Source organism: Kogia breviceps, chromosome 10 (assembly GCF_026419965.1).
Source record: "Kogia breviceps isolate mKogBre1 chromosome 10, mKogBre1 haplotype 1, whole genome shotgun sequence".
Classification (NCBI taxonomy): Eukaryota; Metazoa; Chordata; class Mammalia; order Artiodactyla; family Physeteridae; genus Kogia; species Kogia breviceps.
The window spans coordinates 101,898,691-101,923,550 of NC_081319.1; the positions used below are offsets into that span (position 1 = coordinate 101,898,691).

General features: G+C 42.1%; 1 protein-coding gene across 2 annotated transcripts in view; it reads left to right on the forward strand.

The window, feature by feature from the left end:
• The first annotated feature begins 1,749 nt into the window (after nt 1-1,749).
• Nucleotides 1,750-24,860, forward strand: part of BLOC1S5 (biogenesis of lysosomal organelles complex 1 subunit 5) — a 40,894-nt gene continuing 17,783 nt past the window's right edge. Inside the window, exons 1-3 of one of the 2 annotated variants that reach the window (XM_059077208.2) lie at nt 1,750-1,941; nt 6,360-6,442; nt 23,356-23,485. In XM_059077208.2, coding sequence (XP_058933191.1) covers nt 1,821-1,941; nt 6,360-6,442; nt 23,356-23,485 — 334 coding nt within the window. In that variant the 5' untranslated portion in view covers nt 1,750-1,820. The remainder of the gene's footprint in view (nt 1,942-6,359; nt 6,443-23,355; nt 23,486-24,860) is intronic. The other variant, XM_067006782.1, reaches the window with a different exon arrangement.

Here is a 24,860-nt window from a genome sequence, read left to right on the forward strand (position 1 = left end):
GTTTTTCAGTAGTTCAAAGAAACTAAGAAGACAAGCTTAGAGAAGATTTAGTCTGGCAGATGCAGAAGAAAACTTAAATACAAAAAGTGCCTAGAAGTGGGGAGGATAATGAGTGGCTTTAAAAATAATTACGTTTTCTAGAGGTTAATGCCAAAGCGAGGGAAATAAAAGGTTAGAAGCCGGACCCAGTAACATGCAATTAACCAAGTTCACATTCTATTTATGAATTCATCTATTTTATGCCTCTTTGTTATTCCTGTGCTAGAAAACCCCAAGTTCCATCTTCACTGCACCCCATCAGACTTACACAACATTTCAGGTCTGAAGATAAAGTATACCTCCTCTGGGAAGTCGTTCCTGGCCACCTCCTGCCCCCAGGTGTCCCACACATGTGCTGCACTTTCCTCCATCCTATCATATACAAGGCGCTAGACTGTAAATGTTGGTGACTGAGAGACCCTTGAGGGTAAGGACAGTGCAGGAAGAGAGGAGGGAGAAGGAAGAGATTAAGAGATGATTCTTAGAAAGAACCGCTGGGTGAACACAGGAGATGAAGGAGTCACTGCAAAGTTGCACCGTCTGTCGTTTGAACAGGCACAAATATTAACGCAAGTTCATGTGCCCGACGCACAGCGAGGCCAAACAAACTGAAACGTCGGCGTTTGGAGCAGAGAAACGTTTACTTGCAAGGCCGTGCAAGGAGACAAGGCGGCCCATGTCCTAAAAAGCCTCCTGCTCTCTGAAGGGTTTCGGCAAAGCATTTTTAAAGGCCAACTGCAAGGTCAGGGGAGGGGTCTGCAGGATACGCGATCAGATCGTGCACAATACTCTGATTGGCTGATGATGAAGGAACAGGGTGGTGTCACAGGGGTTAACTTTATCAGTCCTTAGGCTCTGGGAGGCCTGGGGCTACATGCTCTGAGTCATCAAGTAGTTAACATCTTCCATTTGGTGGGGGTGGGTTCACATCTGCGAAACACCTCAGGAAAATTGCATCAATTACTATTATCTAGGTACTTCAGAGAGGAGCTAAAGCAGAGGCTATGGGGGAAGGCCTGTGCCAGGAAGGGAATGGCAACTTGTTGAGAATACAAGATCAACTCTAAGGAGTTTACCAAACAGCAGCACTAGATACAAATCTGTCAGCACCAGGTTTGTCTCTTCAGGGCTACGAATCAAAGCAGCCTAGCAAATTATGGTCCCTTCCATAATTACATGCATTTATTTTATCTTAGCCCCTATAACAACTGGTTGAGATTCTGTAAATACAAATGCCAAGAACAGACGTTTTTGCTCTTTACATGGGCATGAATGAGTCTGAGAAGTGATTTGGGCAAATTACTTAATCCTGTTTCTTCTTTTGTTAGAAAGAAATGACAAAACTGTGTCCCGCAGTTGCCATGATGAGCAAATGTGGCAAGGCACACACGTCAACAACCTCCATTAAATACTGGTGGCAGGTAAAAATATAGATAATGTATTTACACCACTATTATTCATATTCATCTATGACTAGATCCCCTCTCCGCCAACCTCTCTAAACCACGATAAATTCCAGCAGGTTTGGGGAGGAATAACTTTAGCTCTAACTTTCAGACACCTTCCTATTCCGGCAGCATCTGCCCTAACCCAGCATGGCGGCACCGGCTTCTTCAGGCTCACGTCCCTGGCCACACCACAGTGGCTTTATAGGAACCGCCCCCTGGGTAGACTCAGCTTCCCCGATGCCCTTTGATGACGCCAAAAACCCGCGCGGGGAAAGCGGGCCGCGTAGGTTTGCGCAGGCGCAGCGCGGCCGCGGGTGGGCGGAGCTGGCCGGGATGAACGGCGGAGGGTCGGAGACCCCCTTGGTTTGTGAGGCCGCCCCGGGCGGCGGCGGCGGCGGCGGCAAGAAGAAGGACTCGGGGACCGCGGGCTCGCCAGCCCACCTCATTATCAAGGGTACGGAGTAGTAGGGCTCTTGGCCCGGTGGTCCCAGCGCAGCCCCACCTCCCAGGCGACGTCCTCTGACCCGGGGCCGAGCCCCAGGTCGAACCCTGGCTCCCGAGCGGCCTAGCGTTTGCGGTGGGTGGGTCGGTGGTTGGGTGGGTCGGTGGGGGAGGGGTCCTTGCGTATTGGCGCCTGTTTCCGCACGGCAGGTGCCTCCCAGTAACAGCAAACCGCCCCAGCCCCTCCTGCTTCCTCGTAGAAGCCGCAGCCCGGCTGTCGGGCTGCCCTCTCCCCTCCCCCAGCCCGGGACCCTGCGTGGAGCTGCCGTGGACGCGGGCTCGCGACCCACGTGTGATGCCCTGAGCTTGGGAGTCGGGAAGAGCCCGCGCACCCAGGCAGGCCGCCTAGGAGGTGTGTGCCTAGGTCGTTCGCTCTGACCCTGTCTGCTCCTGGTCGTGCAAGGTGGAAACGGGAGAACATGAAAGCATCTTAAAACACGAGAGGCCCCCAACACGTGTACCGATGTCCACTCGTCCCGTCTGGTTTGAGCTGGGAGAAGGTTACAACCTAGCTGTAGCCCGGATTCTCACAGAACCTGAATTGGTTTGATTCTCCAAGCTCTCAACAACTGTTGCCTGCGGGAAGATCTTTGCCAGTTAAATACCGCACCGCCTTATCTCCGTCCTCTCTTAACTTCTCGTTTCTGCCGGCAGCCCTACCGTCTTGCAGTGTTGACGCCCTTGTAGGATTCCGGCGCCCTTCAGCGCTGCCCAGGGAATGGCATCCTCGTGTTCATGCCTATTGTATTTTAACCGTATCTGTCAGGTTTGTGTAGAATTCAGTGTGTCTCAAACCTAGTTAGTAGTGTGGGCGTAGTGCATGGGTGTTAGGCCTTAATTATAATTGTTTACATGTGCAATCTTAGTGAACTATTACTTAAATTTTTTTAAAATTAAGGTAAAATACATGGAATATAAAGTTTCCCTTAATCATTTTAGCGTACAATTCAGTGGCATTGGTACGTTTCACGTTGTTGTGAAACCGTCACCACCATCCAGCTCCATAACTATTTCATCTTCCCAAACTGAAGCTGTGTACCCATTGAACACGGACTCCTCAGTCTCCCCTTTCCCCCGCCCCTGGCAGCCACCATTTTACTTTCTGTTTCTGAATGTGGCTACTTTAGGTACTTCATATAAGTAAAATCGTGCATGTGTCGGAATTTCCTTCCTTTTTAAAGCTGAATATGATTCAAATACTTCATTGTATACACACACACACCCAACATTTGGGGTGTCCATTCACCCATGGATGGACACTTGGATTGCTTCCCATTTTTGGCCCTTGTGAGCATGGATGTACAAATATCAAGTTCTTGCTTTCAATTGTTTTGGATATATACCCGCAGCTGGATTGCTGGATCAAATGATAAATCTATTTGTAACTTTGTGAGCAGCCACTATACTGTTTTCCATAGTGGCTGAACCGTTTTACATTCTCACCAACAGTTCACAAGTGTTCCCATTTCTCCACAGCCTAAACAATACTTGTGATTTTCTGTTTCTTTGATAGTGGCCATTCTAATGGGTGTGAGGTAGTATCTTGTAGATTTGTTTTTGTTTTGTTTTTAAATATGTATTTATTTATTTTGGCTGCGCCAGGTCTTAATTGCGGCACATGGCATCTAGTTCCCTGACCAGGGATCGAACCTGGGCCCCCTGACTTGGGAGCTCGGTGTCTTACCCACTGGACCACCAAGGAAGTCCCAGGATCTTGTAGTTTTGATATGCATTTCCCTAAGGTTAATGATGATGAACATCTTTTTATGTGCCTACTCGACATTTGTAAATCCTATTTGGAGAAATGTCTATTCAAGTCCTTTGCCCATTTTTTTAATCAGGTAGTGTATTTTGTTGCTGTTGAATTGTAGGAGATCTTTTTCTATTCTGGATATTAGCCACTTTACAGCCATGATTTGCATATATTTTCTCCCATTCCATGGGTTGCCTTTTCACTCTGTTAATTGTGTCCTTTGATGCACAGAAGTTTGTGATTTTGATGTAGTACTTTTTTTTTTAATTGAAGTACAGTTGATTTACAATATATTAGTTTCAGATGTACTTTCTTTAAAAGAAGGTAATTCAAAGGAAGTTTTTCAGGTTAATTCAAAATTGAGTTATGATTGAAAATATGTCTAGAACCTCCTTGGGTTTTTTTGTGGAACCATTTATTTTCATTATGAAAATCTGTTTTTAGTTCATCTTACTTGAAAACTATCGATTGTGAAAATATACGTGTCGAGTTTTATTGCCAGGGTCTAGTGAAAGGGAAATATATAAATAAATGATTTCAATACTTAGGCCCCAGGTCTTTGAGGTTTTCTGGGCTGTGGTTGGCTGTTAGGAGACAGGGGGAGCTTCCTGGGGCATGGAGTGTCTGACCTGAGTCTTGAAGAATAAAGGGTTAGTAGTTGAGAAAAGAGGACAAGGATATTTTGGACTTAGTTTGGAACAGCATGATCAAAGGCGTGGAGGCCTGAGTCAACATGGCATGTTCGGGAAACTACATGTGGGAATCAGATCGAAGAAGAATTCTTGCGTTCTTGAGGAGATTGGACTTCTCGTTGAATGTTCCATATTGTTCTGGAGCAACGATAAGTACAAGAGTCATGTGGTTAGATCTGTGTTTTAAATAGAGCACTCAGGCAGGTACAGTGGGTCCTCATCTTGCAGGATGCCCATTTGTGAACTTGCCTACTTTATAAAGTGAATTTGTAATTGCAGAATCAGAGAATACAAAGGACCTACTGTCCTGCAGATAAGCAGAATTGACTGTTCGTGGAGTGGGTTGAAGAGGGGTGTGACTCACTGTTGAAATAGTCCAAGACAGGCAAGGATGGAACAGAAGGGATGGATTTGAGAAGCAGTGAGGTGACAATGGTGACGATGTGGGTGTTACCAGAAAAATTTACTCTGCAGTAAATTGTTCCTTATGATGGGCAAAGAGATCCACATACTACATTAAAGGTCTGCAAATTCAGGGCCAGAACTTTATTAGATAATGAGAGATCTGCAGTTTACTGTGTCTTTTCTTTTCTTGTCTCATAGTCTGCTGAAGTGCTTATTTCTATCTTTTGTGTGAAAAGATTGTCTAACTTCCACATTAGAGTATGAACTTTGGAGAACAAAGGATTATTATATCTTTTGTCTTATTAACAAACAACAAAAGTGCTTTGCCTGTAGCAGGGCTAGGATTGAGTTTATGTGGAAATATGTGGCTTACCTTTACATTATTAAACTGAGAATTTGTTTGTAATCCTTGGGATATGCCTGCAACTACGAATTATTATAATGTGTTTGTTTTGTTGTTATAATGTTATTACAAAACCAGCCTAATTTCTGTGGTTGTGTGTGTTTCAGAATCTTTTCTTCCCCCTAACCTTCACATCTTAAGCTTTGGAGCGCAGTCAGCGTTTCAGAAGTGATCATTATCCACTTCTGAACAGTACTGAATTCTCCAAAGACTAAGTAAATCCCCGTTACATCAGGCCACAGACGCAGATATCCCCAAATCAGTGTAATAGCTTCTCAGTCATATAGAAAAATGTATGTTAACCCTCTGTGGATGATACAAACACTTTGGTCTCCGAGATACTCACTGGAGTAGAGAGGAAATTTCAGGACAATATGGTAAGTGGTATGAGAGCAGAATATACCCCGGGATGACTCACCAAAAACAGTTAAAATTCAGAACTTTTTTTCCTTAATTATGACTTATAGAGACTTACAATGAACACTCACCACCCATCTTAATAAACACACATGAAGAGCCCCATCGTGCCCTTTGCTCTCATTGCACGGCCCTCCTCTAAGGTAACCGCTGTCTTGAATTTGGTGTTTATCATTCTCGTGCATTTCTTTATAGATTTATGGCTTCTGTATATGTCCCAGCAGGAAGTGATTTTGCATATTTTGAAAGTTTATATCAATGGCTTTATCCTTCTGAAAGTTGCTTTTTTGCTTAACATTTTATTTGTGGGATTTATCCTTGTTAATAAATGTCACCCCACTGTATTCATTTTCACTCACTGATTTGTAATATCCATCCTATGGGTATGTTAGGTCATTCCCCCTTTTTTTTTCTTTTGACATATTCATGCTGTAGTAAACATTATGCATTTCTCTTTCCTTTGTTTAAGAGTTTTTCTAGGGCACATACTTAGGCGTGAAATTGCTAGGTATACGTCTTCAACTTTATTAGATATTGCCAAATTGCTCTCGAAAGTACTTTACCAATTTACTGACTGGATAATCCATAGTCTGAACTGGATTTTAACCTTCATACGTTTATGGGGAACAGGAAGAGTAAAACAAGGTAGAGATCGTGCCACTTAGCGTGGATTGACCTTGAATTTCATTTTGTCTTTACAGATCTTGGAGAAATTCATTCAAGGCTGTTAGATCACAGACCAGTTATCCAAGGTGAAACCCGTTATTTTGTGAAAGAATTTGAAGTGAGTATTTGAAACCTATTTTGTAAAAAGACTGCCCTAATTGTTAGTGTGTTAATATACGGAAGGGAAATTCCCTAGTTTTAAAATCTATGGTTTCTGTTCATGTGTTCATAAAATATACAAAGTATTCAGAGGCCTTGACATGAACGAAGGGAGCTCGAGAGCGGGCAGCGGGCGCCTCGGGCTCCAGTCCTGGGCCTGCCCTCGGATATTGACTGACTGTTGAGCTCAGGTCTTCATGTATAAAATGAGATATAATGAAAAAAATGATTTAACAGATGAATGGGTCAGTTTTGCAGACCCATTTTCTATGTATTTTTTTCTCATTTGGGGCAGCAGCATCTACCCAAAGCACTCAAGTTAAAACATGCGAATTGCCCTTGGCTGTTCCATCCCCTTTAGGTTGCATTCAAAGATCAGGCCTTCCAAATGTGACCTAATAAATCTCTGTCCTTTCTGATTGGTATGTCTGCTTTGTCACCCGGTCAAATCCAGTCTTCACCCTGCTGCCAGAGCGCTCTAACATGAACTTTTTGCAAACCTTTGATATCATTTTCTGTCTACAGGACAAAGCCCGGCAGCCTTCTGTGACCTGGCTCCTATCTTTCCGGCCTTACCGTCTCCCACCCCACCTTGTGTGCTATGTCCCAACAGTCCGGATGCACTCGCCTGCCATCCTGTTTCGTTTCACTGTGATTTTGCACATGTATAATTGGTTCACTGTGCATTGAATAGTAACATCCCCAGCTGCTGTTGGGTAGATGGTAAATGATGTTACACAGGCAGTTTTGTGATTTTTGTGGAAGTTGGGGTTTGGTTTTTTTTTTTTTTTGGCCTTGCAGCTTGCAGGATCTTAGTTCCCCGACCAGTGATTGAACCCCCTGGCAGTGAGATCACCAAGGCCTAACCATTGGACCGCCAGAGAATTCCTGGGGTTTTATTTTCAAATGAGACTCCAACCAAGCAGGAAGTCCAAACCTGCTAAAAGGAGAGAGCCTTTCCATAAACCCTTTAAAAGTACAGAAAGCCTGTGGTACAGAGCACTCAAAACAGAGACAGAGCTGCAGCATTAGACACCATTTCTGGGTTCAAGAGACTCAAAGTCTGCATAATATCTGTTTCACGGGGTTATTGTGAAGATTAAGGGTGTGTGTATCGTGGAATATTTTCTGGTACCTAGGAATAACTTGGTTATCTTTGTCACCATGCCTGTTGCTGTTGTAGGGTAAGAATGATTATCCCCCACACAGAAAATTCACCGTAGACTATTCCTTCACCATATGCTGTGTAAAGATTATTAACAGTTCAGTTAGTGAGAATAAAGTAGTGGGAACGAAGTCTGGGCACAGCCTGGTGGGTACTCTGCTCACGGCCTTACAAGGTGAAAATCAAGGAGCTGCCCGGGCTCCACTCTGATTTGGTGCTCCGGGTCCTCTTTCTGACTCACAGGACTCCGGCGGGACTCAGCTCCTTGCCCAGGTAGCCGAAGTTCCCGTTTCCTTGCGTGCTGTCGGCCGGGGCCGCTCTCAGCTCCTAGAGGCCACCCACATTCCCTGCCACGTGGCCCCTTCCTTCTTCAGAGACATACGTGGAGTCTCCCTTTCATGCTTTAAACCTCTCACCGAGAAGAGTCCCATCCCTGTTAAGGACTCACCTGATGGAGTCAGGCCCACCAGGGATAATCTCCGTTTCTTAAAGTCAGCTGATTTGGGGCTTTAAGTAGACCTTCACAATAGCTATACAGCAGCACCTCAGTTAGGGTTTGACTGAATAACTGAGAGGTGTGTATATCCTAGGGGTGGTGCTCTCAGGGACCATCTTGAATTCTGCCTTCCATGAGCTCTTATTACTGCCTGTATTTTCCTTACTCTTTGCTTGGTTATTGCCCGTTGTCCTTCCTAGAATATAGACACTTACCTTTCTTATGCTCTGTTGTGTTCAAAGTGCCTGAAAGAATGTCTTGTGCATTGTAGGTACTTAATATGATTCAAAAGCACAATTAACAGAGCTTGGCCTAAAATTTGGCTTTTCCAACATCCTTTCATAAGTCATCTTTTTTTTTTTTTTTTTTTTTTTTGCCAGTCTGGTTAATTTGAAATGCTAAAAGCTTTTATTTTTAAAAAGTTTGTAAATGTATCTCTAAAGGCCTACTTTATATTAAAAGAAGCATAGAATTTTGGAATTAAGATGGATTCTGTAATCCAACCCCCCCCCCTCAGCTTCACTGAGCCCAGAGATGGAAAGAAATGTGTGGAAGGTCACACAGCTGATTAGTGGCTGAGCACTCGTTAGATAATGTAGGTGGTTCCTGTGAAAGGGCTGTACAGGCAAGACTGAGTCTTGAATGGATGATGGAAGAAGTGTTATTACATTTACGCTGTGGAATATGTTATATTGAAGAGCTCACTCCCTTTGAAGCCAACACCTCTGTTAACTGGGACCGAGAGAAGACTGGCGTGTGCCTGAGAGGAGAGCAGTTACCTGGGTTCTGCGTTGTTCAGCCCTCCAAGGTCTCTTTGGAGACAGAGCTGTGCTGAAGCGTAAAAGAACATGGGCCTTGGAGCTGGACGTGTGACATATCTGGGCTCAAATCCTGGTATCCCTCTTCCTAGGTGTGATTATTTGCTTTATTAAGGCCGAGTTTCCTCTTTTTTAAAACGGGAACAATAATACATACTGCAGAGTTTTTGTGAGGATTAAGTAATGTATCATTTTTTTAAATCCCTGGTATGTCGATGTCAGGCAGTTGTTGGTAACTTATTATTAAGAGAAAGATGGGAGCAAGTAAAATCAAAATTGTATTAATTCAGAATTTGGAATACTTTGAATGAGTTTTGGTTCAGTTTTTAATGTCTTTAGGGAAAACAGTGATTTGCTAAGCAAATGGCATAGACATCTCTGGAAAATGTTTACTAAAGAATAAAATTTTCACACTGTGTATGACAGTAAGCTTATTATAGAAAGTGAAACAAAATGTCTTCAGCACTTATTTTGTGTGAGACCTCATGTCAGGAACCAGTGCTGTATCCCTGAGTAAGACAGACGGGCCCAGCCTTTATGCAGCAGGGCAGGCTCACGTTGTCACTGAAGAATGGTCTCTGAAGGGCTCAAAAATATTTCATCAGCTGCGTTTGCGCTCTCTCCAGCTAATTGCTCACATGACTCCTCTTGAAAAGTACTTGATGCCGTCCTTTCAGGCAGTCACCTCCCCCGTCTGTCTTTTTTAGTGTGTCCTGGAAGCTTTGCTGTACGTCAGGCTTGGCTACCTTTTCTGTCTGTTACACACTAACTTTTCCCCTCAGATTACGAGAGAAAAGCTGAAAGCATTTTAGAGATTTAGATTTGAATAGATATGTGCATTACTTACCGTTCTTTTCCATCTTGGCCCAAATAAAAACATCCTCTGTTTAATAAAACTGGTCTTTCCCCAGCGTCGCACAGCTGGACCGGAGGAACAGGGAGGCAGAGCTGCCAGGGCTTCCTACAAGTTCCGTCCTTTTTAAACAAATTGAAGTACACTTGATTTACAGTGTTTCAGGTGTGCAGCAGAGTGATTCAGTTATACATACATATATATATATATATATATATATATATATACCCGCACACCTATACATATATATGTATGTTCTTTTTTAGATTCTTCTCCATTACAGGTCATTACATGATATTGTACATGGCTCCATGTGCCACACAGTAGGTCCTTAAGTTTTGTCTTCTCTAGGTCATTTAAATGTGGTTCACTTGAAGAAAAACTGGCTAGCATTTAAAAGGAAACTCGTTCATAGTTTATATATTTTTAAAAGTTAACGCACGCGACAACGATAATCTTTTTCTGTATAAAATTTTCTTTCTAAAAGTGGGGAATAAGTGCCACACGGTGGCAGCATTACCTAAATTATCGACGTTCTCTTATAATATTTTAAGCTCTCTTTTTGTGTTTGTTAGGATTTCAGGATAGTTGACTGTCTTGCTCCCAACTGCACACAGCTCTTTTATTCCCCCCGATTCCAGTAAAGACTATGAACAGAGATCCTGGCAGGGCCTCTCCAGCGAGCCTGTCTGGTTGTGTCAGCGGGTAAAGGCATGATCTTCTGCACTGTTATCTTTCCAGCTGCAGAGGCGCTGGGGCCTCTCGTGTGGGACAGAGGGGAGGCCGTGCAGGTCAGCGTTTATGAAGTGCTTAGGGGCTGTGCAGTCCTGCACGAACTCATCTTTAGCAAACTTCGGTCTCTGACTGCTTTATCGACTGGTTCCCGAATACCTTGGTGTATCATAAGGAAGGTGTTTGGTCACTGGTGACAGACACCTGAGGAGAGTGGCTTTCCAAAGTGCTTGCTCTTCTCTCACAGCAGCCAGAGCCAGAGCCCGGGGCTCGTGTGGCAGCCCCAGGCTGTCAGCTCTTCCTCCAGCTTCTGCTGCTTCCTCCCTGCCGGGCTGCGCTCACCCCAGGCTCATGTTCACAGGGTGGCTGTGGGAGCCCAGCCGTGGCGCGTGCATTTCATGCAGCAGAAAGGACGGCAGGTGGGCGACGGCTAGCTGTGTCTGTCACGTGCAGGTTTACCACCAAGTGGTATCTGGGTGTGGAGAGGAGGAGAGGAGGGGGATGGATCCAGAGCTGCCTGTCGCACCAGATACGCAAAAATAGTTACGAAACCGTCTCTACCTTCAGGAATTTACAGTCTGCGGAGAGCAGATTGTAATGGTGAAATTATAGTGATAAAATAAGCACAAAGTGATTGAAATCTCAGAAGAGGAGATAACTCCCAACTGAGCTGGGAGGGAAATCTTCAGAAGGGCGGGGGGCTGATACTTGAACTAAGAAAGAAAAATAGATGTTAGAGAAATAGGGAAAAAATGGAAGAAATGATTAAAATTGAGGCCAAAAAAATTGTTAAAATAAGTACAGTAGTTACAGGAGGTGTGAGGGTTCTTATTGCTGCGTCTGAATGTGAGTTGTACTGATAAAAAGATAAAGTCCCTTAAAAGGCAGGGCAGACAAGAATTTCATTTGACATCTGATCTCATTTTTGTTAGGTTGTAAGAGTAGCTGTCAGAGTATTAAAAATCAGGAAAAAGTCGATCCCATGTGGCATGTAATAGATTCACGTATGTATGATAACGGTTTTAAAACTTGTGAGAAAAAAAAAACTTGTGGGACTGACCATTTTGTGATGGAAAGAAAATTTTACATATTACATCGGTCTCTCATTTCCTCTCCAATACGATCATGTCACATCTTTAATGTAACTGTTACAGTGACTGCACTAACGTTACGAACAGTTGCTAACATTTTGAAGCGTTTAGTGCCAGGCAGTGTCTTGAAGCAACATTACCTGAGCACTTGTTACTAATTTCAACTTGAGAAGAGTTAAGTGCACATGTAGTTTTGTGGGTGTTATTCATCGGAAACCAAGCTTCGTTGGTGCCGTGCTTTGCTCGGAGAATTTTCACCCCAGAAGTAATATTCATATAACAAATAAACAGATGTTGGTTTATAGTCTTCCTTTGTAGTAGCTGTCAACCGTACACCTCAGCCAAAAATATCAGCGTAAAAACAAGCACATACCGATGGGCCTCTTTGTTGTTTAAATTAATTATTGTCATTAATGGGCTGTTAGAGAGGTGACGGTACAAATTCACTTACTATAACGTGAAATTTAAGGCTCAACGATGGCTATAAGGGAGACGGCCTAACCAGGTCACATGCGGTGGCTCTGTCTTCTGCCCATGTCGATAAAGCCTATCAGAAAACGGAAGGAGAGGGGAGGCCATGTGAAAAGGAGACTGTCCTCACTTGTTGCCTTATCAGTATTAACTGGGAAGGAAAGGATGCTATTGCAGATTAGATTCTGAGGGAGAGGGAAAGGCTAGAGACAGAAGAGGTGACCACCTAATACTAATCTTGCTTAGAGTAGGGAACCAACAGACAGCAGCCAGAGTGGAGACCAGGGCATTGTAAGAAGTATTAGTGTAAACATAACCATGAGAACAAAAACTCCAACTTTTGAAAATACTGAAAGAGGGCTTCCCTGGTGGCGCAGTGGTCAAGAGTCCGCCTGCCGATGCGGAGGACGCGGGTTCGTGCCCCGGTCCAGGAAGATCCTACATGCCACAGAGCGGCTGGGCCCGTGAGCCATGGCCGCTGGGCCTGTGTGTCCGGAGCTTGTGCTCCGCAACGGGAGAGGCCACAACAGTGAGAGGCCTGCGTAACACACACACACACACACACACACACACACACACACACACACACACACACACACACAATTACTGAAAGAGATACCCAAAAGACAAAACAAATAGACCGCATGACCACATAGAGAAAGATTATATATGTTGTGGGTGTGTGTGTGTTAATCAGCGTGACTCAAAGTGAAATAAGAAAAGTCTGTATATCGTTTCTGTTTAAGAAGGAATTGAAATATATATATATATTTATACATATATATATATTTATACATATGTGTATGTACACACACATGTATGTTTATATACGCGTCTGTGTATACATGCACATACATATGTATATATGTGCATGTATATCCTCATAGTTAAGATGATAGCAGTATAAAAATATAAAAATAATTAGAGTGATAGAGGAAATAGGGTACAAAAAATAGTGATAGAAGCTAGACTTTTTTGAATATATATTTTTTTACATGTAGTTTGGAAGCCATGTAAATATTTTACATAATTTTAAAGAAAATTAAATTTTAAGGAGCAATCCCTAAAAATCAAGTAACATGTAAAAAAGCAAACCCATTTTTCTAGATGGTGGCATTGCCACACAGATAAATTCTTCCAGGTAACTTTAAAACACAGTAATTTGTGTACATTTCTAGTGGAATACCCTTCAGAACAGAAAGTTAAACCTGAAATTATTTTCAGTAGTCATTTTGTTAATTCTGGCACTAGTATTTCATTGACTTGGTGATAAAGCAAATGAGTAACTCTGTTGGTATTTTGAGAATTGAAAAAGAAACATAAAGACAGGAGGATAATTAAAAATTCTGGGGCTTCCCTGGTGGTGCAGTGGTTGAGAGTCCGCCTGCCGATGCAGGGGACACAGGTTCGTGCCCCGGTCTGGGAAGATCCCACGTGCCGCGGAGCAGCTGGGCCCGTGAGCCATGGCCGCTGAGCGTGCGCGCCCGGAGCCTGTGCTCCGCGACGGGAGAGGCCACAGCAGTGAGAGGCCCGCGTACCGCAAAAAAAAAAAAAAAAAAAAAATTCTGTAGTCCCGAATTTAAGGGTTTTTTAAAAAAATAAATTATTTATTTATTTTTGGCTGTGTCGGGTCTTTGTTGCGGGGCGCAGGCTTTCTCTTGTCGTGGCGAGCGGGGGGGCTTCTCTTCGTTGCGGTGCGCGGGCTCTAGGTGTGCGCTCTCAGTAGTTGTGGCTCGCGGGCTCTAGAGAGCAGGCTCAGTAGTTGTGGCGCACGGGCTTAGTTCTCCGCGGCATGTGGGATCTTGCCGGACCAGGGCTCGAACCCGTGTCCCCTGCATTGGCTGGCAGATTCTTAACCACGGAGCCACCAAGGAAGTCCCCTGAATTTAAGTTTGATTATGAATGTCAACTTAAGATGTTTCGTTTCTTTTCACAAAAATACCTGTGTCCTAGCCTTGTCCACTCAAAGGGCTAGAAATGATGACTGACCCTTAGTGCTCAGTCTCTAAATACCAGTGGTGTTTAGAGACCTGCTGATTCCAAGTCTGGGTCAGGAAATGGACAAGAAGAGCCTGGAGCATCAGGTCGAACTAGAAAGCCGAGAAGCTACTAAGGAGCACTGGGGTTTGGACTGAAGCATTCCAGAGCCAAGATAAATAGGCTCTCCCTGGAAATAGGGTAATTTCAGCATCAGTGAGGACAGATAACTGCAATGGGTTAAAAACTTCAGATATTCCTATGAGTCACACGAGTGCGTGGAAACATACCAAAAAACACCTTTAGCGAAATTTAGGGAACCAAACCATTATTTTTGAAACTAGTGAATAAAGAGAAATAATCAAATTATTCTGCCTTTCATATGAGCATATCTCAGAGTAACCAGATAGTTGCCGAGGGGAAATTTCTCATTATGGAAGTATCCCTGCTGATAAATGAAGACGGAATGTTACCAGCATCCTGTTGAAAGTGCACAGCCCACCTCTGAAATGTTCCCCTTTTTTTTGAATTTTATTTTATTCTTATACAGCAGGTTCTTATTAGCTATCTGTTTTATACATATTAATGTATATATGTCAATCCCAATCTCCAAATTCATCACACCACCACACATTTCCCCCCCCACTTTCCCCCCTTGGTGTCCATACGTTTGTTCTCTACATCTGTGTCTCAGTTTCTCCCTTGCAAACTGGTTCATCTGTACCATTTTTCTACATTCCACATATAAGCGTTAATAAACAATATTTGTTTTTTCTCTTTCTGACTTCACTCTGTATGACAGACTATATAGGTCCATCCACGTCTCTACAAATGACCCAGTTTCGTTCCTTTTTATGGCTGAGTAATATTCCACTGTATATATGTACCACATCTTCTTTATCCATTCGTCTGTCACTGGGCATTTAGGTTGCATCCATGACCTGGCTATTGTAAATAGTGCTGCAGTGAACATTGGGGTGCATGTGTCTTTTTTTTTTTTTTTTTTTTTTTTGTGGTACACAGTCCTCTCACTGCTGTGGCCTTTCCCGTTGCAGAGCACAGGTTCCGGACGCACAGGCTCAGCGGCCATGGTTCATGGGCCCAGCCACTCCGTGGCACGTGGGATCTTCCCAGACCGGGTCACGAACCCGTGTCCCATGCATCGGCAGGCGGACTCTCAACCACTGCACCACCAGGGAAACCCGCATGTGTCTTTTTAATTATGGTTTTCTCAGGGTATATGCCCAGTAGTGGGATTGCTGGGTCATATGGTAGTTCTATTTTAAGTTTTTTAAGGAACCTCCCTACTCCATAGTGGCTGTATCAATTTACATTCCCACCAACAGTACAAGAGGGTTCCCTTTTCTCCACACCCTCACCAGCATTTGTTGTTTGTAGATTTTCTGATGCTGCCCATTCTAACTGGTGTGAGGTGATACCTCATTGTAGTTTTGATTTGCATTTCTCTAATAATTTGTGATGTTGAGCAGCTTTTCATGTGCTTCTTAGCCATCTGTATATCTTCTTTGGAGAAATGTCTATTTAGGTCTTCTGCCCATTTTTTTGATAGGGTTGTTTGTTTTTTTAATATTGAGCTTCATGAGCTGTTTATATATTTTGGAGATTAATCCTCTGTCCGTTGATTCGTTTGCAAATATTTTCTCCCATTCTGAGGGTTGTCTTTTCATCTTGTTTATAGTTTCCTTTGCTGTGCAAAAGCTTTTAAGTTTCAGTAGGTCCCATTTGTTTATTTTTGTTTTTATTTCCATGACTTTAAGGAAGTGGGTCAAAAAAGATCTTGCTGTGATTTATGTCAGAGTGTTCTTCCTATGTTTTCCTCTAAGAATTTTATAGTGTCTGGCCTTACATTTAGGTCTTTAATCCATTTTGAGTTTATTTTTGTGTATGGTGTTAGAGAGTGTTTAAATTTCATTTTTTTACATGTAGCTGTCCAGTTTTCCCAGCACCACTTATGGAAGAGGCTGTCTTTTCTCCATTGTATATCCTTGCCTCCTTTGTCATAGATTAGTTGACCATAGGTGCATGGGCTTGTCTCTGGGCTTTCTGTCCTGTTCATTGATCTGTATTTGTGTTTTTGTGCCAGTACCGTATTGTCTTCATTACTGTAGCATTGGAGTGTAGTTTGAAGTCGGGGAGTCTGATTCCTCCAGCTCCATTTTTTTGCCTCAAGATTGCTTTGGCTATTCGGGGTCTTTTGTGTCTCTGTACAAATTTTAAGATTTATTGTTCTAGTTCTATAAAAAATGCCTTTGGTAATTTGATAGGGATTGCATTGAATCTGTAGATTGCTTTGGGTAGTATAGTCATTTTCACAATGTTGATTCTTCCAATCCAAGAATGTGGTATATCTCTCCATCTGTTTGTGTAATCTTTGATTTCTTTCATCAGTGTCTTATAGTTTTCTGAGTACAGGTCTTTTACCTCCATAGGTAGGTTTATTCCTAGGTATTTTATTGTTTTTGTTGTAATGGTGAATGGGATTGTTACCTTAATTTCTCTTTCTGATCTTTTGTCGTTAGTGTATAGGAGTGCAAGAGATTTCTGTGCATTAATTTTGTATCCTGCAACTTTACCAAATTCATTGATTAGCTCAAGTAGTTTTCTGGTGGTATCGTGAGGATTCTCTATGTATAATATCATGTCATCTGCAGACAGTGACAGTTTTACTTCTTTTCCAACTTGTATTCTTTTTATTTATTTTTCTTCTCTGATTGTTGTGGCTAGCACTTCCAAAACTATGTTGAATAATAGTGGTGAGAGTGGACATCCTTGTCTTGTTCCTGATATTAGAGGAAACGCTTTTAGTTTTTCACCATTGAGAATGATGTTTGCTGTGGGTTTGTCCTATATGGCCTTTATTATGTTGATGTAGGTTCCCTCTGTGCCCACTTTCTGGAGAGTTTTTATCATAAATGGGTGTTGAATTTTGTCAGAAGCTTTTTCTGCATCTGTTGAGATCATCTTACGGTTTTTATTTTTCAATTTGTTAATGTGGTGTATCACATTAATTGATTTGCGTATATTGAAGAATCCTTGCATCCCTGGGATAAATCACACTTGATCATGGTGTATGATCCTTTTAATGTGTTGTCGGATTCTGTTTGCTAGTATTTTGTTGAGGATTTTTCCATCTATAGTCATCAGTGATATTGGTCTGTAATTTCCTTTTTTTTGTAGTATCTTTGTCTGGTTTTGGTATCAGGGTGATGGTGGCTTCATAGAATGAGTTTGGGAGTGTTCCTTCCTCTGCAATTTTTGGAATGGTTTCAGAAGGATGGGTGTTAGCTCTTCTCTAAATGTTTGATAGAATTCACCTGTGAAGCTATCTGGTTCTGGACTTTGTTTGTTGGAAGATTTTTAATCACAGTTTCAATTTCAGTGCTTGTGTTTGGTCTGTTCATGTTTTCTATTTCTTCCCGTTTGAGTCTTGGAAGGTTATACCTTTCTAAGAATTTGTCCATTTCTTCCAGGTGGTCCATTTTACTGGCATAGAGTTGCTTGTAGTAGTCTCTTACTGATGCTTTGTATTTCTGCAGTGTCTGTTGTAACTTCTCCTATTCATTTCTAATTTTATTGATTGAGTCCTCTCCCTCTTTTTCTTCATGAGTCTGGCTAATGGCTTATCAATTTTGTTTATCTTCTCAAAGAACCAGCTTTTAGTTTTATTGATCTTTGCTATTGTTTTCTTTGTTTCTACTTCATTTATTTCTGCTCTGATCTTTATGATTTCTTTCCTTCTACTAACTTTGGATTTTGTTTGTTCTTGTTTCTCTGGTTCCTTTAGGTGTAAGTTTAGATTGTTTATTTGAGATTTTTCTTGTTTCTTGAGGTAGGTTTGTATAGCTATAAACTTCCCTCTTAGAACTGCTTTTGCTGCATCCCGTAGGTTTTGGATCATTGTGTTTTCATTGTCATTTGTCTCTAGGTATTTATTTCCTCTTTGATTTCTTCAGTGATCTCTTGGTTATTTAGTAACGTATTGTTTAACCTCCATGTGTTTGTGTTTTTTACATTTTTTTTCCCTGTAATTCATTTCTAATCTCATAGCATTATGGTCAGAAAAGATGCTTGATATGATTTCAATTTTCCTGAATTTTCTGAGGCTTGATATGTTACCCAAGATGTGATCTATCCTGGGAAATGTTCCATGCATAATTGAGAAGAAAGTGTAATCTGCTGTTTTTGGATGGAATGTCCTATAAATATCAATTAAATCTGTCTGGTCTAGTGTGTCATTTAAAGCTTGGTTTCCTTATTAATTTTCTGTCTGGATAATATGTCCATTGGTGTAAGTGAGGTGTTAAAGTCCCCCTATTATTGTGTTACTGTTGATTTTCTCTTTTATAGCTGTTAGCATTTACCTTATGTATTGAGGTGCTCCTATGTTGGGTGCATATATAATTGTTCTATCTTCTTCTTGGATTGATCGCTTGATCGTTATATAGTCTCTTTCCTTGTCTCTTGTAACATTATTTTAAAGTCTATTTAATCTGATGTGAGTATTGCTACTCCAGCTTTCTTTTGATTTCCATTTGCATGGAATATCTTTTTCCATCCCCTCACTTTCAGTCTATATGTGTCCCTAGGTCTGAAGTGAGTCTCTTGTAGACAGCATCTATATGGGTCTTGTTTTTGTATCCATTCAGCAAGCCTGTGTCTTTTGGTTGGAGCATTTAATCCATTCACGTTTAAGGTAATTATCGATATGTATGTTCCTATTACCATTTCTAAATTGTTTTGGGTTTGTTTTTGTAGGTCCTTTTCTTCTCTTGTGTCTCCCACTTAGAGAAGTTCCTTTAGCATTTGTTGTAGAGCTGGTTTGGTGGTGCTGAATTCTCTTAGCCTTTGCTTGTCTGTAGAGCTTTTGATTTCTCTGTCAAATCTGATTGAGATCCTTGACAGGTAGAGTCATCTTGGTTGTAGGTTCTTGCCTTTCATCACTTTAAATATATTGTGCCACTCCCTTCTGGCTTGTAGAGTTTCTGCTGAGAAATCAGCTGTTAACCATGTGGGGGTTCCCTTGTATGTTATTTGTTGTTTTTCCCTTTTAATAATTTTTCTTTTGTCTTTAATTTTTGTCTATTTGATTACTGTGTGTCTTGGCATGTTTCTCCTTGGGTTTATATTGCCTGGGACTCTGCGTTTCCTGGACTTGGGTGGCTATTTCCTTTCTCATGTCAGAGAAGGTTTCAACTGTTATCTCTTCATATATTTTCTCGGGTCCTTTCTCTCTCTCCTCTCCTGGGACCCATATAATGCGAATGTTGGTGCATTTAATGTTGTCCCAGAGGTCTCTTAGGCTGTCTTCATTTCTTTTCATTCTTTTTACTTTATTTTGTTCCGCAGCAGTGAATTCCACCATTCCGTCTTCCAGGTCACTTATCCGTTCTTCTCCCTCAGTTATTCTGCTATTGATTCCGTCTAGTGTGTTTTTCATTTCAGTTATTGTATTGTTCATCTCTGTTTGTTTGTTCTTTAATTCTTCTAGGTGTTTGTTCTTTAATTCTTCTAGGTCTTTGTTAAACATTTCTTGCATCTTTGCCTCCATTCTTTTTCTGAGGTCCTGGATCATCTTCACTTTCATTATTCTGAATTCTTTTTCTGGAAGGTTGCCTATCTCCACTTCATTTAGTTGTTTCCTGGGGTTTTCTCTTGTTCCTTCATCTGGTACACAGTCCTCTGCCTTTTCATTTTGTCTATTTTTCTGTGAATGTGATTTTCCTTCCACAGGCTGCAGAATTGTAGTTCTTTTTGCTTCTGCTGTCTGCCCTCTGGTGGATAAGGCTATCTAAGAGGCTTGTGCACGTTTCCTGATGGGAGGGACTGGTGGTGGGTAGAGCTGGGTATTGCCCTGGTGGGCAGAGCTCAGTAAAACTTTAATCCACTTGTCTGCTGATGGGTGGGGCTGGGTTCCCTCCCTGTTGGTTGTTTGGCCTGAGGCAACCCAGCACTGGTGCCTACCTGGGCTTTTGGTGGGGCTAATGGTGGACTCTGGGAGGGCTCACGCCAAGGGGAGTACTTCCGAGAACTTCTGCTGCCAGCGTCCTTGTCCCCACGGTGAGCCACAGCCACCCCCTGCCTCTGCAGGAGACCTTCCAACACTAGCAGGTAGGTCTGGTTTGGTCTCCTGTGGGGTCACTACTTCTGGATCCTGATGCGTACACTACTTTGTGTGTGCCCTCCAAGAGTGGAGTCTCTGTTTCCCCGAGTCCTGTCGAACCACTGCAGTCAAATCCCACTAGCCTTCAAAGTCTGATTCTCTGGGAATTTCTCCTCCTGTTGCCGGACCCCCAGGTTGGGAAGTGTGACGTGGGGCTCAGAACCTTCATTCTAGTAGGTGGACTTCTGTGATGTAAGTGTTCTCCAGTTTGTTAGTCACCCACCCAGTGGTCATTTGATTTGATTTGATTTCATTGTGATTGCGTCCCTCCTACATCTCACTGTGGCTTCTCCTTTGTCTTTGGATGTGGGGTATCTGTTTTGGTGAGTTCCAGTGTCTTGCTGTCGGTGATTGTCCAGCTGTTAGTTGTGATTCCGGTGCTCTCGCAGGAGGGAGGGAGCGAGCACACGTCCTTCCACTCTGCCATCTTGAACCAATCTCTACCTCTGAAATATGCCTGCAAACAAAAGGCAAAACAAACGGTGAATCTGATCAAGCCTCTAGTTGTAACTACCCATTTACAGGAAAGAGAAGAGACAAAAGGGTATCTTAAATCACACCATTAGGATTCATTCAGTTAAAAAACAGATTGTGGGAAACTGCAGAACAGATGACTCACTTTTTTTCAACAAATTGCAAGGCAGAAAAAAAATGGAAGGGAAATCTATAGATTAAAAAGGATTTAGGAAACATATTAACCAGTTGCAGTGTATGAATCTTGTTTAGATTTCAGTCTAAATGAACTGGAGGATAGAAGGAAACATTGGGATATTTGAGGTAATGTGAGTACTTCATTGATATTTAGTATTGAAGAATTATTGTTGAGAAAGAGAAAGTGAGTGAGTGGGTGGGCGGGTGGGGGCAGGGGGAGGAGGATATGGGGGAGGGGAAGGGTGCTGTGGCTTCTTTTTCTTTTTTTTAAGAGGGGTCCTTGTTTTTTAAAGGTAGATGTTGAAATATTGCTTTAAAAGAATCTAGGATAGTGGGTAGGGGGCTGTATGGAGTGTTACAGGGGGAACAACGTCAGCCGCGAGTTGAAGCTTGGTGATGAGTACATGAGGATTCCTCCTTTCATTCTCTCTCAACTTTTGTATAAGTTTAAAATTTTTTATTATGGAAACATTTGAGTAAAAATCTGACCACAGCTGCTCCATAAGAATTGTTCAAAACTAAATCCCCAGTAACTAACATTATTTCCTTGCAATCAAGTTTACCACCCTTTTTAAAGTAAACTTTCCGTCTTGTATTATTTTAAGGTTTACAGTAAAGTTACTAAGGTAGTACAGAGGTCTCCTATACCCCTCACCCCCCACTGTTTTGTTTTGGGTTGGTTGTTTGTTTAGGTTGCGTTGGGTCTTCGTTGGGCTTTCTCTAGTTGCAGTGAGTGGGGGCTACTCTTCATTGTGGTGTGAGGGCTTCTCATTGCGGTGGCTTCTCTGGTTGCAGGGCATGAACTCTAGGCGCACGGGCTTCAGTAGTTGCACACAGGCTCAGTAGCTGTGGCTCGTGGGCTCTAGAGCACAGGCTCAGTAGCTGTGGTGCACGGGCTTAGTTGCTCCGCGGCATGTGGGATCTTCCCAGACAAGGGCTCGAACGTGTCCCCTGCACAGGCAGGTGGATTCTTAACCACTGCGCCACCAGGGAAGTCCCCTCCAGTTGTTAAATGTTTTACATTAATTACCACACTACATTGGTAAAAACTAAGAAACTGACATTGATACATTACTGCTAATGAAACACCAGACTTTATTTGGTGCTTTTTTCCATTGCAGTCCTCTTCCTGTCCCAGATGTAATCCAAGGCACCACACTGCATTTAATTGTCATGTCTGTCTAGTCCTCTTTGGTCTGTGACAGTTTCTCAGTCTTTCCTTGTTTTTCTTGATCTTGACAGTCTTGAGTCCTGGGCAGTATCCTGTAGAATGTCCCCCAATCTGGGTATGTCTGCTGTTTTTCCTAAGATTAGACTTGGTTTATGGGCTTTGGGAAAGAGTACCAGAGAGGTTAAAGTGCCCTTCTTGTCACATTACATTGGGAGGTGCATGCTGTCACCATGACATCACTGATGAGGTCACCTTCGTTGACTCCACTGTAAAGTTAATATTTTTCTCATTCCCTGCTCTATTCTTTGGAAGCAGGTCACTAAGTCTAGCCCACCCAAGTGGAAGGGTGGTTTAAGCTCAGCTTTCAGAAGGGGGGATGGGCCGGGGGTCCCCAAGACCACCCCCAGGTTCATTGATTACTCAGGACTCAGCATGTGGTTGTACTGGTGGCTGAACTCTATTACGGCAAAAGGATGCAGAGCAAAATCAGCAAAGGGAACAGGTGCATGGGGAGAGGTCTACAGGAAGCCAGGCAGAAACTTCCAAAAATGCCCCCGGCAGTGAGTTGTGACAACACGCATGAAATATTGTCTCCCAGGGAAACTCGTCTGAACCTGGGGGTCCATGGTTCTTATTGGGGACTGGACAAGTAGGCACCCCCTCTGCCTAGCGTGTATCAAGATTCCCGACTCCCAGAAGTAAAGAGGTGTCTTATACCTCCATGGGAGCTGTTTCCTGCTCTAATTCCCAGCCCCCAGTCAAAGGCCACCTTGCAGGCAGGCCTTTGTAAGGAGGAGGTCTCAGGCACGCAGTGTTAACTCTTTTCTGTACGGGGAAGCACCCACATACTATTACTTTCACCACACATTTTTAGTTGAGAAAACTGGAATCAGATGAAAGATACAGAGCATAATAATAGAAGCTTTATGATGGTAAGAACTACAAAATAAAATTGAAAACCAGATCATTTCTTTCTTTGCCACAGTTGAAATACATGGAGTCTAGGTCTCTTCTTTTTCTTTTCGTATTTCTTATGCCCATTTTTAAACATAGTATAAAAATATTACATTGCAACTTTTGAAGCATTTCATAATTTTAAAAAATGCCTCCAGGTTGTGACCTCATTTATTGCCAAATAATTAGAAGAAGGCTGTGTAAATTTCAGTAGTAGGTAATAACATAACCAAAACCTGGGTGGAAGTCCCAGAAAGTAATTACTAAGATTTAAGACACAGTATGTACTAGCTGTTTACTTTCTTTTAATAGGAAAAACGTGGTCTTCGAGAAATGCGAGTTCTTGAAAATTTGAAGAATATGATCCATGAAACAAATGAACATACTCTTCCCACGTGTAGGGAAACAATGCAAGACAACTTAAACCAAGTTCTCCAGAGATGTAAGCCAGCGATTTTTTTATATTGCTTTATTTCAGATGCATGCTTTGCCAAAATGGATGTCCTTGAGTATTTGCTGAGAGATGGAGAGAGAATTCTTAAGCAGGAGCCAGAAGAGGGAAGTCACAGATAAAGTGCTTATCTAGCAGTTAGTGTGTGTTGCCCTTGATGCAACATTAATCTCCAAAGCAAGATGGGTGCACAAGATAATCCTTCTAGGATGTTAAGACAATCGAAACATTTTTTACCTTAAAAAAAAACCTACGCATAAGAAAAAGTTTGATGACCAGTAATTAGGGTATGAAATGAAGCTTCTTTTTCAAACAGGATACTAGAGTTTTTAACTAAAAAAAAAAACCTGTCAAAAACGTTTGTGTTTTATCACTTTCTTCATTAAGCAAAATATTTTAACATGGAGAGATGTTTGCTTAAAAGGATATTTATTAAACATATTGAACTATAAAATAAAAGGAGTTTTATTAGTAACAGTTTAAAATTAGAGGTGTATCAGAAACTCGGGGCTTCTCGGATCCATATTGACACAGTTCAGTTTGTCCAGGGACACATGATGCTGGTAGGTAACGATGGAGGGCGACATGAACCAGTATCTTTCTGGGGAGAAAATAGCAAAACTGGAGGGTAATGTAATGGCCTGTGAGGGAAGGTAGCAGGGGGGCTTGGCTAATGACTGAGTTATGTAAGAGTATGTGTGCAAGTCCAGGTTAGCCTGGGTCCTCTGATGCTCAGAGGAGCTTGGAGAGGACAGACCTCCCACAATCACATTTGGTTTCTTTGAGTAGAAGAGCAAAGAGTCTAAAATTGACTTCAGGCTTTGCATGATAACTGCAAACACACCCTTGTTCGTTCATACCATCACTTCCTTAACCTTGACAAGCTTTCTAGTCATTACAGTAAAAGTAAAACTCAGATTACTATTGATAAGAATGCTTATGTGCTTATAACTTTCCTTGTACACACTTTGAGTATATAGAAAAATATTGGATAAAACTTAGTAAGAAAAAGAAAACTGTGAATGGTTATTTTGACTTGTTTCTTTCTTGGGCCAGAGCTATTTCTGACGTGAGGCCTCATGCTAAAAGTATAGTCTTCACAATGAAATAGAAAAGTTTTACAGGTAACAGGGAATCCAGACTGTAAATGTATTCTCCTAAAAGAAAGAATTAAAGCACATAGAATGTGAAGTAATAATGAAAGTTTTAACCTCTGAGGATTTAGAGTTAATTTTGTTGCTAGAAGCAGGAATGGCTTCCTCAGTAGGCTCCAGCCTAAGTATTTCCTTGTAGCTATTATCATGAGCCTAACGGGGATAATGGAGATAATTATCTGCTTTTAGAGCCAATGTAGTTTTAAAACTTG